The sequence below is a fragment of the Mobula hypostoma genome, chromosome 1 (genome assembly GCF_963921235.1).
Source record: "Mobula hypostoma chromosome 1, sMobHyp1.1, whole genome shotgun sequence".
Lineage (NCBI taxonomy): Eukaryota > Metazoa > Chordata > Chondrichthyes > Myliobatiformes > Myliobatidae > Mobula > Mobula hypostoma.
Genome location: NC_086097.1, coordinates 29,341,279 through 29,364,418, shown reverse-complemented (window position 1 = coordinate 29,364,418; position 23,140 = coordinate 29,341,279). Strand labels below are relative to the sequence as shown.

Below are 23,140 nucleotides of genomic sequence, written 5' to 3'. Positions count from 1 at the left end.
CATCTGACCATAGCACACGGTTCCGCAGTCTTTCGGTCCATCTGAGATGAGCTCGGGCCCAGAGAACTCGCCGGCGTTTCTGCATAGAGTTGATGTATGGCTTCCTCCTTGCATAATACAGTTTCAAGTTGCATTTCTGGATGCAGCGACGGACTGTGTTGAGTGACAATAGTTTTCCGAAGTACTCCCGAGCCCAGGTGGCTATAATTGTCACAGTAGCATGACGGTTTCTTAGGCAGTGCCGCCTGAGGGCTCGAAGATCACGCGCATTCAACAGTGGTTTCCGACCTTGCCCTTTACGCACTGAGATGTCTCTGAATTCTCTAAATCTTTTCACAATATTATGTACTGTAGATGTTGAAAGACCTAAATTCTCTGCAATCTTGCATTGAGAAATGTTCCTTTTGAACTGACTAACAATTCTCTCATGAATTTTGGCACAAAGGGGTGAGCCACAACCCACCCTTGCTTGCAAAGACTGAGCCTTTGATGGACGCTACTTTTATACCCAGTCATGATACCTCACCTGCTACCAATTAGCCTGCTTAATGTGGAGTCTTTCAAACCGGTGTTACTTGAATATTCTGTGCACTTTTCAATCTTATTTTAGCTCTGTCCCAACTTTTGTTGAGTGTGTTGCAGCCATCAAATTCTAAATTTGTCTATATTTACAAAATACAATTAAGTTGGTCAGTAAAACTATTGAAAATCTTTTCTTTGTACTTTTGTCAGTTAAATAAAGGCTCACGTGAATTAACATATCACAGATTTTTGTTTTTATTGCATTTTGGAAAATATCCCAACTTTTCTGGAAATGGGGTTTGTAGATTCCATATTTATCCCTGTCACTTCCAATGGAGCTGAAGGCGTTTTGGATGAACTGTTAAACCAGTGAATCTGGAATATGTTTATTTGGAACCAAGAAGGTCGAAAGATGATTAGATAGAAGTGTTCAAAATCATGATAGGCTTGGATAGAGTAAATCAAGAGAAACTGTTCCCATTTGTGGAGGGCACATATTTTAAATGATTGGCAAAAAATTCAAGAATGCAATAAGTAAAACATTCATACTTGTATCTTAGTCTTGTAACAATACAGGAAACTATTCAGCCTAGAGCACTTCACAAGCAAATAATTCCATTGCTCCTCTCATTTCTCTGCACCTCTGAAACTTGCTCTCTTCTACATGTCTATCAACACTCATTTTGTTGTTACTGTTTCTCTCCATGCCTTTTGTCACATCGTTTACTTTGCATTTGTCTCTGATTTTTTTTTTGCAAGGCCCAGTTGCTAGCTCAACGCTCAACACAGCACAGTTGAAAAGCGTGAAAGGAGCTGGCCGGATTCAAACCTGGGACCACTGGCCTTGAAGTCTGGTGCAGATGCCATTACACCACCAGCTGGCTTAGTTGTTATTAATCTACCCCAAAACGTACAGTAGCTGTCTAACCAACCAGCAGTTTTAGAATGTGGGAAGAGGTTGGAGCACCCACCCAGTTACAGGGAGAGTTCAGAATCAAATCCTGAGTTGTCAGAGGAAACTGTTACTCCACAATGCTGCTGCACAGTACAGCAAATTCTCTGCCTGAAAGTATAGTGCAGTGATTCATAATAATTTTGTATTTAAAAAGGAAATTGAATAAATACCAATATTTGTGTGATGGTGAGGAAAGAAGGATTGACTAGAACTGCCTTTTTTGTCTAACCAGACACTAGAAGTTGATGAGCCAGATACCCTACTACTGTGCTGTCACATTCTGCTCCTTATCCATGTCTTTGTCCATTTCTTTAGTGTCTTTGCAGATGTTTTAACTCCAACTCCAAGAAACAGTTATTGCTTACATACTGCCTCACTAATTCCCTCTTGGCCAACATAGCTTTTCAGATATTCAAAAAAAAGCAATGACTCTGAGATACAATGGATTCCAGTTAATTGGGATACATCGGGACCAGTATATCTTTGCCCAGTTATCTTCCCTAAGTAGCCAAAGTTTCATGGAAATAGTTGAAAGACATAAGGTATAAGAAAGACAAACTACTATTTAACTGAGTACTACTACAATACTATAAAACTGCTATAGCACCATAAAACTGTGATTTGTTCCTAATAATTATTGACAAAGGAATTCCTTGTCAAGTTTTTTCGATGGACTGTAAATGAGCAAACACACTTAATGTAAATAATGCACTGACTTTAGGCAATGCTTTCGACGATCACATTCTCCAAATCTTCATTTTCATTGTAACATTCAAGATGATTGTTGATACCTTCAAATTCTTTGTAGTTCCTATTGGTGCGAGATGGCAATGTTCTGCAGGCTATGTACAATACTTTTAAATATACCTCATTTGAATTACTCTCATTGCAATCTGCAGCATGTAATGTCCCTTTCAGCAATGTGTTTTTAAATTGACAATGAACTACAGATTTCACAATCTTCTGAAGAACTCAGCAGACTTAACTCTTAAGTAAGCAGGTATGGCACCTTTAAGCAGAGGAAGATTAATCGCAATGGCTGGAAGTGAGGTGGGAAGGAGGGGCTCTAAAGCAGGCTGATTTCAGAATGAAACCCCTTCTGCTCAGTGTCTTGTTAGCAAATGTGCAGTCACTGGAGAACAAAATTGAGTGCCTGGGGGCAAGATTGCTGTATTACATAAGAAGATCAGAAATAGGAGCGGGAGTTGGCCATCTGGCCTATCGAGCCTGCCCCACTATTCAATAAGATCATGGCTGATCTGTCCATAAACTCAGCTCCATCTACCTGCCTTTTCCCCATAACCCTTAATTCCCTTACTATGTAAAAACCTATCTAACTGCTTAAATATATTTAGTGAAGAAGCCTCAACTGCTTCCCTGGGTAGAGAATTCCTAAGATTCCCCACTCTCTGGGAAAAACAGTTTCCTCTCATTTCCGTCCTAAATCTTCTCCCCTGAAAATCTTGAGGCAATGTACCCTAGTTCTAGTCTTACCTACCAGTGGAAACAACTTTCCTACTTCTATCTTATCTACCCCTTTCAAAATTTTGTACGTTTCTATAAGATCCCCTCTCAATCTTCTGAACTCCAGAGGGTATTAGATTAGATTAGATTATGAGGACACGCAGTCCTCTTCTATTGTCATTTAGTAATGCATGCATTAAGAAATGATACAATATTCCTCCGGTGTGATATCACAGAAACACAGGACAGACCAAGACTGAAAAACTGACAAAAACCACATAATTATAACATATAGTTACAACAGGGCAAGCAATACCATAACTTGATGAAGAGACCGTGAGCACGGTAAAAAAGTTCAAAGTCTCTCGAAAGTCCCACATCTCACGCAGATGGGAGAAGGAAAAAAACTCCCTGCTATACCCGACCTCAGTCCGACTCTGAGTCGTCCGAAAACTTCGAGCTCCAACCAGCCCTCTGACACCAAGCACCATCTCTGCCAAACGCTTCGACCCCAGCCCCGGTCGCCAGCAGCAGGCGACTCAATTTCTGCTCATAGCTTAACCCCTTCATCCCTGGAATCAACTTGGTGAACCTCCTCTGCATTGACTCCGAAGCCAGTATATCCTTCCTCAAGTATGGAGACCAGAACTGCACATGGTACTCCAGATGTGGCCTCACCGGTACCCTGTATAGTTGCAGCATGACCTCCCTGCTCTTGAATTCAGTCCCTCTAGCATTGAAGGCCAACATTCTGTTTGCCTTCTTAATCTGTTGTACCTGCAAGCCAACTTTTTGCTGTTCATGAACAAGCACTCCCAAGTCCCTCTGCACAACAGCATGCTGCAATCTTTCACCATTTAAATAATAATCTACTCTTCTATTATTCCTTTCAAAGTGGATGATCTCGCATTTACCAACGTGTTTCATCTGCCAGACCTTGGCCCACTCACTTAACCTATATATATCCCTCTGCAGACTCTCCACATCCTCTGTACAATTTGCTTTTCCACTCAGTTTCGTGTCATTGGCAAATTTTACTATGCTACACTTAGTCCCCTCTTCCAAATCATCAATGTAAATGGTAAACAGCTGCAGGCCCAGCACAGACCCCTGCGGCACCCCACTCACCACTAACTGCCAACCAGAGAAACACCCATTTATACCAACCCTCTGCCTTCTATCGGTTAACCAATCCACTATCCATGCCAATACACTTCCTCCAATTCCATGCATCCATATCTTATTTATAAGTCTGTTGTGCAGCACCTTATCTAACGCCTTCTGAAAATCCAAATATATGACACCCACCTGTTCCCCTCTGTCCACTGCACTCATTATGTTCTCAAAGAACTGCAGTAAGTTTGCCAAACAGGACCTGCCCTTTCTGAATCTATGCTGTGTCTGTCTTATGAAACCACTCCTCTCTAAGTGTTTCGCTGTTGGAGGGAAATGAGGGTTTGTTGTGTTCTGTGGGTAATCGAGGTATGTTAGCTTGCCAGATACAGTGATCAGACTTGAAGGCTTCTCAATTCAAAGTATGAATGTGGCACTTCTGTCAAATCTGTGTTCCCCCAACCTTGAATACCTAATGGTTGTCTAATGCTACCTGTTCTATTTACTTAAGGAGTTCTCCATTGATCTGACCACAGTTTACATGGCACCGGTGGCCGACTATAATCACACACTTGAAATACTACATGATGTCTTCTCTAGACAAAAATCAGTCCATCCTGATGCATTTCAGATCATGGTCGGGGACTTCATCCAGGCTTGTTTGAAGAAAACCCTGGCTAATTACCATCAGCATATAAATTGTAGCACCCAAGTTCCCAATGCTGTTTTACTAAGATGAGGAATGTCTACTATTCCATACCCAGACTGCATTTTGGGAATCTGATCACCTGGCCGTCCTCCTTTTACCTGCATACAGCAGAGCTCCAAAGATTAGGACAACTAAGAGGTGGTCGCCGGGGTGCAGAGGGGCAGCTGCGGGATTGCTTAGAGTGTGTACTGTGCTGAGTTCAAGGACTCATTGGAGGATCTGAATGAGTACACTATAATTGTGACAGATTTTATAAAAACTGTTGTAGTCGAGTGTGTCCCCACAAAATCATTCAGTCTTACCCAACCAGAATCTCTGGATGAACCATCAGATCCACAATCTGCTGAGGACCAAGTGAGAATCATTCAAGTCCCAGAAAGTTACAAGAGGTTCAGGTACATTCTCCAGAAAGCCATCAAACAAGCGGTGGCAATTCTGGACTAAACTTGAATCAAGGATACTCGACAGTTGTGACAGGGCTTGAATGTTATCACCTTCTGTGAAGAAAAATCAAGCAACATAGATGACAACAGAGGTTCACCTCCAGATAGCCCAATGCCTTCTCTGTTTGCTTTGACCATCAAAACATGGGAAACCATCACAAATTCCCACAGCCCAAGATGATCCTGTGATCTCAGTCTCTAAGGCTGATGTGTGAACCCACGAAAAGCATCCAGCCCAGACGGGGTACCTGGCCAAGTACTAAAGACCTGTGCTGATCAACTGTTTGTCATGTTCACTGAGATCTTTAACATCTCGCTTCTGCCGTCTGATGTACCCACCTGCTCAAACAGACTTCACTTATAAGAAGAATGTGGTAACCTGTCTTCAATGACTATCGTCCAGTGGCACTTACATTCACAGTGATGAAGTGTTTTGAGAAGTTTGTGATGAAACATATCAACTCCTGCCTGAGAAATTACTTGGATCTGCTCCAATTTGCCTACCGGAGAAACAGGTCCACGACAGATGTCATCTCATTGGCTCTTCACTCAATCCTGGAGCATGTGGAGACCAAAGATGCATACATCAAGATGCTCTTTATCGGCTACAGCTCAGCATTCAATACCATCGTCCCCTCAAAAACCTCAACAACTCCTTGTGCAATTGGGTCCTTGATTTCCTCACTTGGTGGATTAGCAACAACCACTCCACATTCTCCATCAGCACAGGTATACCACAAAGCTGTGTGCTTAGCCCCCGCTTATGACAGTGTGCTAAGCACACCTCCAATGCCATAGTCAAGTTTGCTGATGCATCACTATCATTGGCTGATTCAAAGGTAATAATGAATTAGCATATAGGAGGGAGATTGAAAATCTGAGTGGTGCCACAGCACCAACCTCTTACTGTTAACAAGACCAAAGAGCTGATTATTGACTTCAGGAGGAGGAAAACAGAGGTCCATGAGCCAGTCCTCATCGGCGGATCAGAGTTGCAGAGAGGTCAACTACTTTAAATATGTAAGTGCTATCATTTCAGAGGATCTGTCAAAGAAAGCACGACACCACCTCTACTTTCTTGGGAGTTTGCAAAGAATCAGCATGACATCTAAAACTTTGACAAACTTTTATAGATGTGTGGTGGAGAGTATATTTACTGGCTGCATCAGCGCCTGGCATAAAAAACATCAGTGCCCTTGAACAGAAAATTCTACAAAACATAGTGGGTGCAGCCCACAAATACGTGAAAATCTGCAAATCCTAGAAATCCAAAGTAACTCTCACACAATGCTGAAGGAACTTGGCAGGTTAGGCGGCATCTATGCAGAAGAGCACAAGTTGACATTTTGGGCTGAGACCGTTCATCAGAACTGGAAAGGAAGGGAAGTGATGGGCAGGTAAGAGAAGGTGTGAGGGAAACACAAATGGTGAAAGGAAGGGGGGGTGTAATTACCAGAAGTTTGAGAAATTGATATCCATGCCTTCAGGTTGGAGGCTACCCAGGTGGAATACAAGTTGTTGCTCCTCCAACCTCAGTGTAGCCTCATCACAGCAGTAGAGGAGGCCATGGACTGGCATGTCAGAATGGGAATAGGAAGTAGAATTGAAACGAGTGGCCACCAGAAAGTCACACTTGAACATCGATTGCTGTCTTCTCACTGCTGCCATTAGGAAGAAGGACAGGAGCCTCAGGATTCTCACCACCAGGTTCAGGAACAGTTATTACCTCTCAACCATCAGGCTCCTGAATCAAATGGGATAACTTCGTTCAACATCACTTGCCCCATCATTGAAATGTTCCCACGACCTATGGACTCACTTTCACGGACTCTTCATCTCATGATCTCAATATTTATTGCTTTATTATTATTATTTTTTAGTTTGTTGTCTTTTGTACACTGGTTGAATGCTGAAGTTGTTGCGGTCTTTCATTGAAAATGAACCTCCAGGTTGTATATGGATATGGTGACATATATGTACTTTGATAATAAATTTACTTTGAACTTTAGTGAAATTGTTTCATTTTCACTCTCGGCTGTTTCTGGCCCCTCCAAACCTGAATACTTCAAAACAGCAGTGAGTAAAACAGTTTCAAATTGTCTTACTGCTTATTTCTCACCAACTGTCAGTGACAAAAATCTCTGCTTTTTGAACACAAACGCATGCAACTGATGCAAACACGAAGAAATCTGCAGATGCTGGAATTTCAAGCAACACACATAAAAATTGCTAGTGAACGCTGCATTCACCAGCAATTTTTATGTGTGTCACATGCAACTGATGCTATTTAAAAAAACGTTCGCCCTAAAGACTATGTGGTGCCTTGTAACGGCCACCCAGTTCAGCAACTGTATCCTGCCCCATGAAGTGGCATAGTGTCCCAAATAAATGAAGTGAATTGCTGCTATTTTCTTGATTAATTTTTGTTCTTTAAGGAAAGAGGTAGCTGCCCCAATTAACTAGAATCCACTGAACTGTCTACAATTCATTCTGCTACCTTAACTTTCTCTACTGTACTACTTTTTCCTCCCTTCTTCCCGCCTCCCCACTACATTTTCTTCGAAATACAGAAAGAAAGACTAGCTTTGTGTTACATCACATGAAAACATTGAAGCATACAGTGCAATATGTTGTTTGAGTGAACATTCAACACAGTCTGATGTGCTAGAGGCAGCACACAAGTGTCGCCATACTTCTGGCACCATCATAGCATGCCCACAACTCACTAATCCTAACCTGTATGCCTTTGGAATGTGGGAGGAAACCAGTGCACCCAGTGGAAACCCACATGATCACATGGAGAATGTACAAACTCTTCACAGACAGCAGTGGGAATTGAACCTCGGTTACAATCACTAGCTCTATAAAGCATTATGCTACCATACATTACCAGTGATGGTACTGTCAGCTGTTGCTTGCCTTTGGATAATCACTTCAAATATCTTAGTGACATGGGTATGTAAGGGGGTTTCGTCTCTTATGTTACTGCGTAGGCTAATTAAAATGGCTTCTTTGTTATGTTATACTTGGGAATGCTTCTTTGTTATGTTAAACACTGAGAAAGTTTTTGCGCTAGCAGCTTGTTTTGGGTTAGGCGCTGATAAGATGTTACGAACCAATTCGGATAGTTGTTATGATTTTGGTGTATTTGGAAGATTTCTATGCGCGGAGTTTTGGAGGCAGAAGGTAGGAGAGAGAGACAGAGGATGGACCAGGTGCTGTGATGTCCGCTAACGGGGTCGGACCCCAAGGAGGGTGTTCGGCAAGGGGACGGAGACGGACTCGTGTGGAGCGTCTGGTCAACCACCGTTGTTGGTCCCAGGCAGCCGGTCGAGGTGGTCCGAGGGGTCGCAGGGTGAAGAAGAAGGGTCCTGAGCTCCAACTGTTTCTGCACAAAGAGATTGAATTTTGATGTGTGGCACCTTTTATTTTCCTTTTATGTTTTATTCTCTGTTAATGATATAGTTCCAGTAATATCTATAAACTGTAAATCATTTAATCGTATCTGGTGTATTGTCTGTTATTTGGGCGGGGTGGGGGTACATCACACAGCATCCACACAAACTAATTACCCAGTTTGGCGGGGCCAAGGGCTGTTTCCCTAGACGACAGCGAGCCGAGCGACCCTGAGGTTGGCCGGGGGGCTACAGGTATATGTGAATAAAACCTCTTTCTAACTGTTATTTATTATTTCAGACAGTAACAGGACAAATGGCTAACGGTGATGCGTATGGGGATGATGATGACGATGAGGAGGAGGAGGATGATGACGACCCTGATTTCCGTGAAGATCTGATGTGGACAGCCCAGAAGGAGGAGGCAGAATATGATGATGACTTTTCAGAGTATGATCAGGAGCATATAAAATTCATTGACAATATGCTTATGGGGTCTGGGGCCTTTGGGAAAAAGATCTCTCTGCCTGACTTCCCACCCAATGATACAACTTTTGAATGGAAACCTCCTAAAAAATCTGCAACAGGAAATGGCCATTCCGTCTCTGATGGTGACGAGTTTGATTACAGCTCTTGGGATGCCATGTGCTACTTGGACCCCAGTAAGGCCACAGATGAGGATGATTTTGTTGTGGGTTTCTGGAACCCATCTGAAGAGAATGGTGGCGTTGACACAGGCAAGCAGAGCATCTCTTACGACTTGCACACAGAGCAATGCATTGCAGACAAGAGCATTGCTGATTGCGTGGAGGCTTTATTGGGCTGTTACCTAACCAGCTGTGGTGAAAGAGCTGCCCAGCTTTTTCTCTGCTCATTGGGTTTGAAAGTCCTGCCGGCAGAAGAAAAGCTGGATGAAGAGAGAAAATGGCCACCTGAGGAGCAGGGCACCTTTAATACAAACAATAAAGCAGGAGAATCCAAAATTCTTCCTTTGAAATCTCCCTGCAAAGGTCTAGAATATGGGCACCTTCAGATTCCTCCGAGGTGCATGTTTGATCACCCGGATGCTGACAGAACACTGGGCCATCTAATATCGGGTTATGAAAATTTTGAAAATAAAATAAACTACAAATTCAAGAACAAGGCCTACCTTTTACAGGCATTTACTCATGCCTCCTACCACTACAATACAATCACAGGTAAAAAGCTCAGCCAATTATTTTTGATGAATGTATAGTATTACTGTGTAGGTTTGTTTTGGTAGAGGTGTGCAGAATTATGAAGGAACCAGTGAGTATGGCATGGGGAGGTAGAACCCTTTGTTAGCTGCATATATTTAAAACTGGCCCTGGGCTCAAAGCAAATGTCTAAGGGCAGCAAATAAGATTGGAAAGCATTTGGTTTATTGGTAACAGAAATCTTTCTTCTTTCACCTCCCCTGTAACTATTGGGAAAGGTAGATTAATTAGTTGTTAATTGGCCTTTGACCTACATTATGAGCTAAGGCAATGTGACAACAAATTGCATGTCACATGTCAGTGATAATAAATCTGATTCTGAAGTGTGCTTTTTAGCAGCAGGAACCTATTTTGACTGATCACTGTTTTAAGGGCTTGTGATAGAGTTGTGTAGTACAGAAATAGGCTCTTTGGCCCACCATGTCCATGCCAATCATCACATACCTATCTATACAAATCCAAAAGTCAGAAAGTAGCCTTCTAAGAATTGGTGATTCAGGTACTTATCTAGATGCTTAAATGTGCTTGCTTTTACTATCTATTCAGGTACCCTCTGTATGGAAAGTATTCTTCCTCATATCCTCTCCAATTTTTGTCCTTTACTCTAAACCTATTCTGTCTGGTTTTAAATCCCTTTACCTACTATATACAGTATGTGGCTGCTCGTGCCTATCTACTTGCAATACCACTTTCAGAAATCCTCTGACCTGTGCATGGAAGTCCTTCTGTTCCAGAAAACTCCTAGGGCCCAACCATTCATTATTGTGTTCTAGCATTATTACCTCACGTTTCCACGAGCAGCTGTGGAGGCCAAGTTATTGGGTGCTTTTAAGGCAGAGATAGGTTCTTGATTAGCCAGGGTATCAAAGGGTATGGGGAGAAGACGGGAGTGAGGATGACTGGAGAATTGGATCAGCCCATGATTGAATGGTGGAGCAGACTCGATAGGCCAAATGGCCTACTTCTGCTCCCATATCTTATGGTCTTCTGGTCTTTATCAAAATTAAATAGTCTGCTGTTGCTCTGCCATCTTGCCAATAGATTGATAATATCCTGTAGGCTGTGACATTCCACAACACTGCTAACTATTGTTTTATCTGCAAGCTTTAAATCTTACCTCCTATATTCCTATCCAAGGTAATGTAGGTAACAGGAAGGATCTCAGCACTGATGCCTACGATGCACTAGTTACAGGCTTCCAGTGGAAGGGCTTGTGTTGTGTGTGTGTCTATGTATGTATGTATGTGAGATTAAGTAGTTTAAATTTTATAAATCAGAAAATTAGCAGGTTTCACTGTTTCCCGCAGTATGATTCCTTATACAGGAAGGCAATTCTGCATGTTTTTCAATATATACAGTGAGATTAATTATTTTAACTCATTATTTTTACTCAATATTTTAAGCATTTTTAAATCTTTCTTTTTAAGATTGTTACCAGCGTTTGGAATTCCTTGGAGATGCAATTTTGGACTACCTCATTACCAAGCACCTTTATGAAGATCCCCGGCAACATTCTCCTGGAGTGTTGACAGACCTGCGTTCAGCCCTTGTGAATAATACCATCTTTGCATCTTTAGCTGTGAAATATGACTACCATAAGTACTTTAAAGCCATCTCACCCGAGTTGTTCCACGTTATAGATGACTTTGTTCAGTTCCAGTTGGAAAAGAATGAAATGCAAGGAATGGACTCTGAGGTTAGTCCCCACACTCTGTATCATATGCAAATTTTATGAACCACGGTTCTTGGAGAAAAGGATTTTAAGGATTATTTGAAAAAGCACTTCTTGGTACAACATACCAAGTCATGACAAAGGGGCTTTTTCTTTAAGAAGTTCATGGAATGTGGGCATCCCTAACAAATCAGTATTTATTAAGCACCTTTAACTTTCGTTGAAGTGAAGTCAACACTTTGAGGCACAGCTACCTCTGTTGAAAATGCTCCACAATGCCGATGAGCAGGAAACTCCTGTACTCTGATAAAGCGGCAGTGAAGGAACTTGCTACATCTCCAAGGGCAAGGTGTAACTTTGAAGAAAAAGTAAAATCGAGGGCTATGTGTGAGAGGAGGGTTAGATTGAGTTTAAAGTAGGTTAAAGGGTCAGCACAACATCATGGGCTGAAGGACCTGTACTGTATTATGTTCTATGAAGCATGCCGATAATTCTTAGACACATGGAATATCATCCCTGTCCCTCAGTGGTTGTGCACATGTTTAAAAGGTACTATTGAAGAAGCATTCGTGTATAACAACCATCTAGAGACTTTCAGTGTGCCCTCAGACACACTGAGGAGGGAGAGGGAGAAGTGGAGAGTTCGTCATTGTGCCCGATGCCGGCCCCCTAGGTCTGAGTCAACATAGTAGTAGTAGTATTGAAGAAGTCTTGATGAGCTGTTGAAGTGTATTGTGCAAGTGATAGACATTGTGAACATTTGGGCTGAAACACTTGGTATCAAAGAAACAGAATTTGGTATTGGGGCATAAGCAGATATTAAGACAGTGAATGTGGTAAACGATAAAGTAAGGAAGCTTTTTGGAGGGTATTCCATAGCATTGAGCATTGACATTTGAAGGCATGCCCCTGATAGAGGATGAAGAACAATCAATAATGTGAAAAAGGTCAAAGCTGAATTTGTGTAGAGGTCCAATATTGGAAGAGCTGGAGAATGTTAAGAAAGTAGGCAGATTAGACCATTGAAGTTGAAATTGAACTTCTATTAGAAGTTTGCCAAAGTATTAAGATATCATGCTGAATCTTCTGCAAACTTCACAGCAGTACCTCTACTTCCTTAGAAGTTTGTGAAGATTCGGCATAACATCCAATACTTTGACAAACTTCTATAGATGTGTGGTGCAGAGTATGTTGACTGGTTGCATCATGGCCTGGTATGGAAACACCAATGCCCTTGATTGGAAAGTCCTACGAAAAGGAGTGGTTACAGCCCAGTCCATCACAGGTAAAGCCTTCCCCACCATTAAGCACATCTACACAGAACACTGTCGTAGGAAAGCAGCGTCCATCAACAGGGACCCCCACCACCCAGGTCATGCTCCCTTCTCACTGCTGCCATCAGGAAGAAGGTACAGGAGCCACAGGACTCACCACCAGGTTCAGGAATAGTTACTACCCCTCAACCATCAGGCTCTTGAACCGGTGGGGATAACTTCATTCAACTTCACTTGCCCCATCACTGCCCACAACCTATGGACTCACTTTCAACTTATCTTCATCTCATGTTCTCAATAGTTATTGCTTATATATTTATTCATTCCCTTTTGTGTTTGTACTGTTTGTTGTGTTTTGCACACTGGTTGTTTATCCATGCTGTTGGGTGCAATCTTTCATTGATTCTTTTATAGTTGTTGGATTTACTGAGTATACCTGCAAGAAAATGAATCTCGGGATTGAATATGGTGACGTATATGTACTTTGATAATGTATTTACTTTGGACTTTGCCTTAGTTATTGCAAGAGTGAACCAAGAACTTTTCACTGCAATTGTTACAGATGTGGTATCATGAAATGTTGCTGAATTGAGACTTAGCACTTTCCCACAGTCTGAGGAAAAGGTGACCAAGGTTAGGGATAAGGATCATTTCAAACATCTGAAGAGTTGCTGAACTTCCTAGGAATATCCTACCCTCAGTATTTATTATAAATCGTCGGTTACTCTTTAGTAAGACAGTCATCTCTGTAGATCAGCCTTTCTCAACCATTTTACCCTGGAGTAATTTTCAGGTCTCAGGAAACCTCTGCATAAAAATTATTATATCTAGAGGTCACAGTACATTAGCATGATCTGTAAGTTGTTGATATAATAATCCAAAAATAATTGTCAATGCTCTTTTGAGTAGAAAATTAATGTTTAGCCAGCCTTTCCCGGGAAAATAAAATAGTTAAGCTTAGCTTGCCTTTCTTGAAATTAATCTCTTTTCCTTTCTTAAATTTTAAAATCTCATAAGGCAAACATAATAAATTTCTCAATTCTGGGTCAAACTTGAGATAAGCATGGATTTCACCTTCTACTGAAATGAGACTATTTCTATCCTTGCTCTTGATGTTTGTTAAACAAGAAACAGCTTGCTCACACAGGTAAGAAGTTGAAAACTGCTTTCCTATGAATGGCAGGGTACTCTTTCACAGAAATCCAGAACTTGTCTAGAGGCAGGCCAATAAATCTCATCTTGAGTTCATGATCAGAGTGCAGCTCACAAAGTTCTTCCTCTTCTCTCAAAGACAAGTTCTCAGGCTGAGCAGAAGGTTCAGAGAAGGGGTCCCTCACCCAGTCATACAGTTGAGGGAGGAGAAAAATAGTGTTCAATTTTGTTCTGCAGTTCTTCTAGGTGGTTTTTAATAAGACTTGACTTTCTGTTATCCTTCCTCACTCTCAAGCCCAAGCAGCAATGGAAACATTTCAAGATTTTCTTTTGCAGCATGGTTTTTCCAGAGATTCAGTTTCCTTTTAAATTTAAGAATCTTGTCACTGGAAGTAAAAACATTTTCTCCAGGGCCTTGCAGAGACTTGTTCAACTGGTTTATATGATTTAAAAAAAGTCTGTTAAGTAGGCTAGTTTCTGCAGCCATTCTTCATCTTCCAAGTACTTAGCAAAATCTGGCTTACTATTTTCTTGAAAGTACTCCTGCAATTCACCTTTCAGTCAAACACACTGTTGAAATCTCTTCCTCTGCTAATCCACCTGATTTCTGTTTGTAGCAGGAGATTGGTGAGCTCTGTGTCCAGGTTTTCACACAGATTTTTTTTTTAAACATTCTGGAGTGAACTGGTCTTAAAGCTACTAAATAACTTGTTTCCTGATTCTTTTTGCTGACTGTGACTTTATTTTTAAAAGCTTTAATCTATTTGTTTTGAGATTCCAATAGCGGTTTAAAACAATTAGCGCTTTATGTGTCATATGGCTGTGATTTGTAAAGTGTTCTTTCAATTTTGCTGGAGCCATTGCTACTTTTGTATGTTGTTTGCCACAGACTAGTCACAATGGAATAGGACAACTTGGATCACCAGTCCATGTAAAATCCATTGATAAGTAACTTTCATGTAGAGATGGACTTTTTTTTTGTGTCCGTTGTTGCACTAGTGCAGTGAAATGACTCAGATTGTAATTCTTTATCATCAACCTTATCAGAATTGTCTGTAGTCAGTGGCCTAGAATCCATATTTCTCACACCTCCTCTTCAAAAAATCGCCACACTGGACCATCTTTAGAATGAAAAATTCCCTCCGATTTTCTACTACACTAGTAGTTTATTTGCTCCCATAAATCAGTCGGCGACGCATCGGGGGAAGTTGGGGGAGGGAGAGGCTGATGTCACAGCCCGCGTTGGGCAAGTCCATGTAATGCTTTGAAAATGCACTCCTGCTCCCCATCAGCTTGCCACCCTCCCCTCTGTGCAATACAGCGCTCACCAATTGTCGACGGCCTCCCCTATTTCACGTCAAAGACTGAGAGTGGACTGAGTGAGATAAATGCGGACCTACTGCACACTGCCATACTGGGCTGAGAGACTTCAAACGAGATTGCTAGCGAAGCTGCTCAGTCACTGCCCACCACTGAAAGTGTGTTCCAAAAAGCCATTTTTTTTTTAATTACTATCTCTTGTGGAACCCCTAGCAACCTCTAATGGAACCCCAGCTGAGAAACCCTGATGTCGATAATTACATATTATGGATCCCATTCATGATTCAGTGACTCTGCTGACTCCCTAGTGTAACCATTCTGCCCATCAAAGACTTAAGATACTTTAACCAGAGTGGTCCAAAAATAATCTCTGCTTGTCCCTATTCTTTGCATAAACATTCCTTGTGACAAAAAATTGAAGCATCATTGACTCTAAAGCATCTCTTGACTTGTTTGCATTTGTACTGACAATTTTAAATTAGCCCCTCAAATAAGGTGGGGGGGGGGAGGGTGATATGTTCTATGTTGATGGATGAAGTCAAGGGCCCTTGTATTATCCTGATGTGGGATGCAGGCGTAGACAGATTGATGGTAATGGTGAATGAGTTGGGATTAGGAAACTGTCGAATTGGTAGAGAGTATCAGAAGCTTCATAGAATTGAACACAGGGTAGGTGACAGAATCGAGTGGTAATAAGGGTTCTTTGGGATGAGAACAGCTGAAACAGTGGGTCTTTGTGAAGAACAGCTGAAACAGTGGGTCTTTGTAAAAAAGACTTGGGTTCTTGGGAATCTAAACGGTTTGGCAGACCACGCCAATGGCTGCAATGACTCTGTTTGCTTGGAAAATAATTTTATTTTTAAAAATATTTTTAAGTTATTTTACTAGTGTTACAGGTTTTGTGTGTAAACCTCCAGGTCAAAATTTTGCCAATTGGAGAAAATCTTCAGTAATCACTTATTCTTCATCCCCTACACTAAACCAAGAGTCTGTCTGCAATCTTTAACTGTGTTTTTTCTTGAAAGCTAAGAAGATCTGAAGAGGATGAAGAAAAGGAAGAAGATATTGAGGTTCCCAAGGCCATGGGGGATATATTTGAATCTCTCGCTGGTGCCATCTATATGGACAGCAGGATGTCCTTGGAGACGGTTTGGCAAGTGTACTACCCAATGATGAGACCCCTGATAGGTAGTGCTGCCTTGTTAACATCTTCTTGTTGTTGTACCTATTGGTTTAGCTTAAATACTAATGCTTTTCATTGTACTTCATGTTTCAGAGAAGTTTTCAGCAAATGTGCCACGCTCTCCTGTTCGTGAGTTGTTGGAGATGGAGCCGGAGACTGCCAAATTCAGGTAAAGGATTGTCAAAATGTTGCACACCAATAATAGAGTAAAGCAGTTCAGAAAACAGCCACACCTTTGTATCAAATATATAAGCAAATAAAAGAGGGTTTTTTTTTACAAATGTACAAATATTTATTCACAGAAGTACATACAATAATCAGAGGTTCACAAAACTATTTACAGTTTCAAATTAAAATACAATTGCTATTATCTATAAAACATTCAAGTCCCTGCGGGGCCCACTGCTCTAGAAACTTCCCCCATTGTGCCCATAGACACTCAGGCACAGACATAACCCTAGAAGAGGGGCAGGCAGTTGGCCTGGACCCATAATTGGCCATCTTGGCCAGGGCCAGGAGTAAGCCTAACAGGAGATTCCCTCGAGCAACTCTCTCATCTCCTCTTCTCTCCTCTCCGCAACTGGTGACCATAGCATGGTGCTGAAGTGAAGCCAGAACTTGAGGTGTAGCTCCTTCAGATTCTCAAACAGGGATTGCAACCTCTTACACTCCATATGAGATATATCCAGTTGTGTTGTTTTATGCTTTAATTTTTATTATTGTATTTTCACTTACAGAAACAGTAGGAACAATGGAAATTGGTAAAATGAATTCAAGCGCATTTAAAATATAATAATAGTATATTTTGTTACTTGCAAAAATATGAATGTCTGTAAGGATAGGTGTTTCAGGATTGCCACTATGAATAAAATATAAACTGGTAATGAGGATTAAAGGACCCTTTAACCTGTGGTTAGTACAGCCTTGTTCACATTATTATAAGCAATGGATAAAGTGCTTGGTTGAGGACCAGAAAAGAGGTGTTTTTGAAAGCTACTTTTCATTTTAAAAAAGAAATTTAAGTCATCAATGTGATTGAGATAAATCAGGGCTCTTTACTTGTTGACAAGAACGCAAGAAGTGAACATTTTTAAAAATGAAAGAAACAGAGGAGCAAAAAAATATTTCTTTTGAACAGATGTTGTTTAAAATGTGGACTTCTCTGTTGTAGACTTTTATTTAAACATGATCCATTATGTCAAACTCAGACAAAATAGGATGGATGAAATGAGCAGTAGAATTAAACTGGAGAGCCTTTGGAGAAAAATAATGGCACAGACTTCATATGCCAAAGGGCTGATGTGATCCAGATTAAATGTGCAAATTGAATAACATCTTTCATAAAACAAAAATAAAGTGCTAAGGGTTAGAATTTCTTGAAAAACACAACTAGGCATTGAATATTTAAAATACAGATTAAGGGGGCAATTCAACTGCATTCAAGTCTTCTGAGATGTCCTTAGTCCTGCTCTGAAATTTAGCTTTTATTTCAGTTTTCCGACATTGAAGTTTCCCCAACTATACAGCACAATGGCCTCTAGAATCAGAAGCTGGAGTTTCACAGCTTATCCACATCAACATTCTAAGGATAATATGTACAGTAACTCCAAGCACGTTCTGTGCAGAAATCACTAAATAGAAGACAACAGCACAGTACAGGCCCTTTGACCACGATGCTGTGCTGACCTTTAGACGATGCCTCTAAAATAGTAACCACGTTATTGTGTATGACTTTGTGATGATTTTGCTGCGCGCGCATATAAAAACTCTTGTTTATAATGAAGGCAACGTATCTACAGGTAGAGTTCACTTAAACTCACATTAGCCGAGACCTAAATGGCAGGTTAGATATCTGTTCTGTCATTTAGTATATAATCTGTTTGATCATAAGCCAACCACAATACTTTCAAGTCTTGTTTAAAGCACTTGCTCTGCTGTTTGTGAATACTTTGGTTTATATGACATAATGAAATGGATTAGAAAGATGATTAGCTGTATTTTACCATCTTTAGGAAGTAGGGGTATTAAAACTGTCCATTATATATAAAGAGATTATACAAACTAGGATTTTATTGCCTGGAGAATTTTTAGTTGATGGTTATTTGATCCAGTTTTTATTTTCAGGATATTAAAGGGAACCATAGGGTAAATGGAAAGAAATATATTATAATTGCAGAGCCTTGCAGTAGGGGCATAGTTGTAAAAAGAGTGCTGGACCTTTCAAGAATGAAGTTAGAAAACTTTTCCATGCTGAGGAAGAATAAAAATATAAGTAAACAAATTGTTGTAAGTTCAATACTTAGTTTTAAATCTGAGATGGATTTTCTTTTGTTAATCAGTCAATATGGGAAAGGCTGCTATATAGAGTTTGAGTTTCAGCCATATTTTTATTGAGGGACTAAGTGGTTTCCTACCGTCCCTGTATACTGTTCACTTATGGCAATTTAACAATGAAGTTACTGGACTAGTGTCCAGAGGCTAGAGTGGTCAATCCAGTAATACCCGTCACAGTAACTGGGAAACTTAACCTAATTAAGCAAATTAACACAGAATTTTGGAAAGCAACAATAAATTGTGGTATGGTTGGTCATTTGAGTTACATGATGAATAGGCATCCATATGCAATCAAATATTTAAAGCCAAGAAATAACTGAACAGCAGCACAGACTTGAGTATAATCCTCCTGTTTTATGTGCATTCTGTACCAAAGTAAGCTGTTGATTTTTTTTCCCTTGTTTAACTGAAATGTCTCATTAAATAGATTTATTTCTCACTCTTACTTTGCTTTTCCTTAAAAGCCCTGCAGAAAGGACATATGATGGCAAAGTCCGCGTCACCGTGGAGGTGGTTGGCAAAGGAAAATTCAAAGGAGTTGGTCGCAGTTACAGGATTGCTAAATCTGCGGCAGCTCGGCGAGCACTAAGAAGCCTGAAGGCAAACCAGTCTCCATTGCAAAACAGCTGAGGATTTGTCCTCTGTACTCCCGAACCCCAGCCCAGCCCGCACCTTTTCATAAGCTCACCTGGGGATCTCAAAAAACGAGACTGGGTTGTCAAGAGTGAGCCAGTTATTTTATGAAGGTGTAAAGTGTTTGTAGTACAGTAGTTAATTTAAGAATAATTGTAGAATATAGTAAGCTCTTGCGCGAACACAATCCTTCCCCCTCCTCCTTCCCTTTTTGCTAGATTAATCACAAGAGTGCTTTATATTCATTTTGCAAGCATTTTAACAGTTGTCAGGTTTCCCTATGCTGTTTACTGATTTTTTTTAATAGCTTTTGCTTGGTGTTTAGTGAGCCAGGAAGCTTATGCTGGAAAGTGATTAGTTATTAGATTGCACATTTTTAGTAATCTTGAAATTCTTGACCTGTGCACTAGTGCCAGTCCAACCACGGTGTGTAAAACTGTCGTGTGAGCTGGTAAGAGAGAGCTAGCGTGCCAGTATTGTCCTGTTTCCTTGTCATCTGTTCACATTTTGAGGTGGCATGCCCTATCCTTGTTTTGCACTTAATTTAAATAGGAACAGGTTCCACTTAAAGCGACTGGCATTTACAGTAGCATTTGTTCAACTTAATGCCACACAATGAGTCTCTTGCATTTAATCAAAAGGGTTTTGCCTTAATTGAAAATAACCCCCACTTGTTTTGTTTTCTTGAACCTTTTGATACATTTCTATGGCTGGTTTTACATTCCCATTTAATACACACTATATGATACTGAACTACAGCCCTTGACTGACCTCCATTGGAGTTGTGGTTGTGTAACTTACTGCAGAGCTAGAGGTAGCTGCATATATATTTTAATACAGATAAGATGGCTTCAGATACTTAGATTTAAGGTGTTGACAATTTTCTTCTTCATGCAAGTAGCTAAATTTACACTATTTGGTCTCTAGGGAAAGTGCATTGTGCTGACGGTGTGAGTGCGGTGCTTCCAAATGTAAAGGACAGTAAATTGGTGCTGCAGCACTGAAACTGTTGCTCTAATGACAGTGATTTTAGACATATCATTCATAAAATATGCTGCAGATTTTTCTAAAAGAAAATTGGAAAGTTTATTTTATTAATGAGCACCTTTCCATTTATAAGTGGGGTGGGGTAAAATGCACATACGTACACACATACATAGACATAAGTGCATGCAGCAAATTACATGTATATATGTGCATACACATACACACATACACGTACTGAGGCACACATGCACACAGGCGCCTGCATATGCATGGACAGAGAACAAGCACTCGCGCGAATCAGCACATGTACATTCACGCACATGACTATCCTCGGTGTTTTTCCATAGCACCATAACAGTTGAATTTTACACCAAAGCTGTGTATTTGTGAAGAAACCACATTCATGCTGCATCATTTAGTTTATAAAAGTTAAAATGTACATGGCACAGGCAAGGAACAGAAAATCCTGTGATAAGATATGATTACATTTAATCAGTCTTCAGCGTACAAGCTTTTAAAGAGAGGATGCATCCTACTTAGCTCAGCTCAAGGTAGTGGTTATGTTTTCAGTAGAAACCAATTAGGCGTTCTTCCCTTTGAATACCTCAGTTCTCATTTGCATGCGTTTTTGATTTCTCGTTATTTTTGGTGCTATGTTTTTATATTATGCTTGAAATTTTTAAATAATTGTTTTTGCACTGTAACTATAATACCTCTTTAATTTACTTTTTGTTTTTAAAAATACATTTGGAAACTTTGTCTCAATGCTTGCTCTCCAGGTAAATCCTCTCAATGTTACCCACTTCTCCTACAATGATCCGTTTCAGATTTTGAAAGCTAGCCTTTAGCTTTTATTGTTGACATGAAACGGAGACATGAATTTGATACGTGTTAAGATGTTCCATTTTCACATCACTTTCTTTTCACTTGGAAAAGTAAAGCCTTTTAAATCTGTTAATTAGTAAAGAAATGTGGCTACCTTTTTATTAATGTATAAGCTGACAAATGAGTAATTGTTTTTAAAACTGCTGTCACATGTACATAATTGATTAGTGCAGACTCCTTTTAATCTGCATGATCCAGAAAACAGATTTGTTCCCCAACATATGGGCATAGACTTGGGCAAACACTCATTTCCATATATTGTACTTTCAAAGAGATTTTATTTAGCTAGAAATGTCACAAAGAATATGACACCAAACACAATGTCACCAATTTGGAATTATTTTCAGTATTAACAGCGCATCACACTTTTTAAGAATTAAAAGAAGCGTGGGCTGCTTCTATCATTTACAGTCACTTATAAAATCATATTTTTCCACTGTAACAACCTTCCTCATTTAAAGTCCTAATCGATGCTGCATTTTATTTTTTTGTCTTTGTCAAGACACAAAACACAGTTCTGTTTCCCCCCCACCCCCCTTTTGCTGTTATATAGATGTAGCACGATTTAAGCATTGCACTTGGCACCATGCTTTACCTCATTTCAAACGAGAAATGTATATGCTAATATGCTTAATGAGAAAAGATTTGTTTTATTTTAGGTCTGGGCCTTGCTGCTGTAATAACTGCTAAGGTTTTATTTGTGAAAGGTGATGAACTTGCTATCTATTGTGTGCCTGCGGTCCCTCATTCACTGTACAACACATGACTTTAATGCACTCTAACCTCATTGCAACAGCGGGTCAGCAGCAGCGGTGGCAGAAATCTATTGTTTTGTTGATATTTTGTACCAGAATGATAACTGTGACATTTAAGAAAAGAAAAAGTGCGTGTTTGCGAGGCGTTTGAATATTGCGGGCGTTTGCTGTATTGTAAATAGTGTGATTTTTAAAGCACCTGCAGCAGAATGGGAATGAGTACAAAATGTTTTGGAACTAAATGAACTGCAACATCACATACTGCAGCAGTCTGCAAGGGACATAGAATCTATCTCATTCATACTGTAAACTTGCTGCAGAGATTTGCATTCTGCACCTTATGGATCACGATTTACTTTTTAATGGTTTCTTTTTGTAATTGTAGCTAAGTATCAACAATAAAGTATGGTCTGGTTGGTCATTATTTTAAAGTGTGGAGGTTTCCTCGCATCAAAATAATGTATGAATTGAGCTTCTGTACTCAGGAATGCTAAAGCGAGTTTATGTATCAGCCCTTTGCATTTTTGCCAGCACGTTGCTTCACAGAACTTTACAGCACAAGACAGATACACTATTTAATGCCAAAGTCCTATGTCAATATTTATTCTTCATACATACCACCTAATCTAATCATCATATCCTAGTACTTTCTTCCATGTGGACTTACCTAGCTTTCTATTAAATGCCCCAAGTAATTTGCCTTAATGTTTCTTGAGAAAGAATGTGGCAGTACTGAAATTTCCTCTAAAGCTGTTGGATTTATTGGTGAAGCTCTTCTGTTCACTCTTTCACTGGTCTTTCCTTTTGCATGGAAATGTCTTTATTTTATCCTATCAAACACTTATGTAATATTCATTTAGGATATCTGTTACTTCTGCTCCAGTTTTTAAAAAAGAGTGCAGATTTTGCATAGTTAATCTTTTTATAAATCTCTAATTTTCCTTGTGCTTCTCAGATAACTCAAGCCATTCTTAGTGTTCTTACTGTAATTGCAGTACATCAATTTTAGGAAGAGCCCTGCAGGTCAAACTGGCTCACGTACTGCACATCTGTGGGAATGAATATATAGTCGACATTTCAGGCCAACACCCTTCAGAACTGAAAAG

The 23,140-nt window shown here is 40.2% G+C and overlaps 1 protein-coding gene across 6 annotated transcripts in view; it reads left to right on the top strand.

Annotated features, from left to right (window-relative positions):
* dicer1 (dicer 1, ribonuclease type III) overlaps positions 1 to 22,449 on the top strand; it is a 177,709-nt gene extending 155,260 nt beyond the window's left edge. For all 6 annotated transcript variants that reach the window (XM_063045322.1, XM_063045309.1, XM_063045294.1 and 3 more), the window contains 5 exons: positions 8,903 to 9,800; positions 11,267 to 11,535; positions 16,283 to 16,445; positions 16,534 to 16,609; positions 19,239 to 22,449. In XM_063045322.1, coding sequence (XP_062901392.1) covers positions 8,903 to 9,800; positions 11,267 to 11,535; positions 16,283 to 16,445; positions 16,534 to 16,609; positions 19,239 to 19,404 — 1,572 coding nt within the window. In that variant the 3' untranslated portion in view covers positions 19,405 to 22,449. The remainder of the gene's footprint in view (positions 1 to 8,902; positions 9,801 to 11,266; positions 11,536 to 16,282; positions 16,446 to 16,533; positions 16,610 to 19,238) is intronic.
* Positions 22,450 to 23,140: the final 691 nt, after the last annotated feature.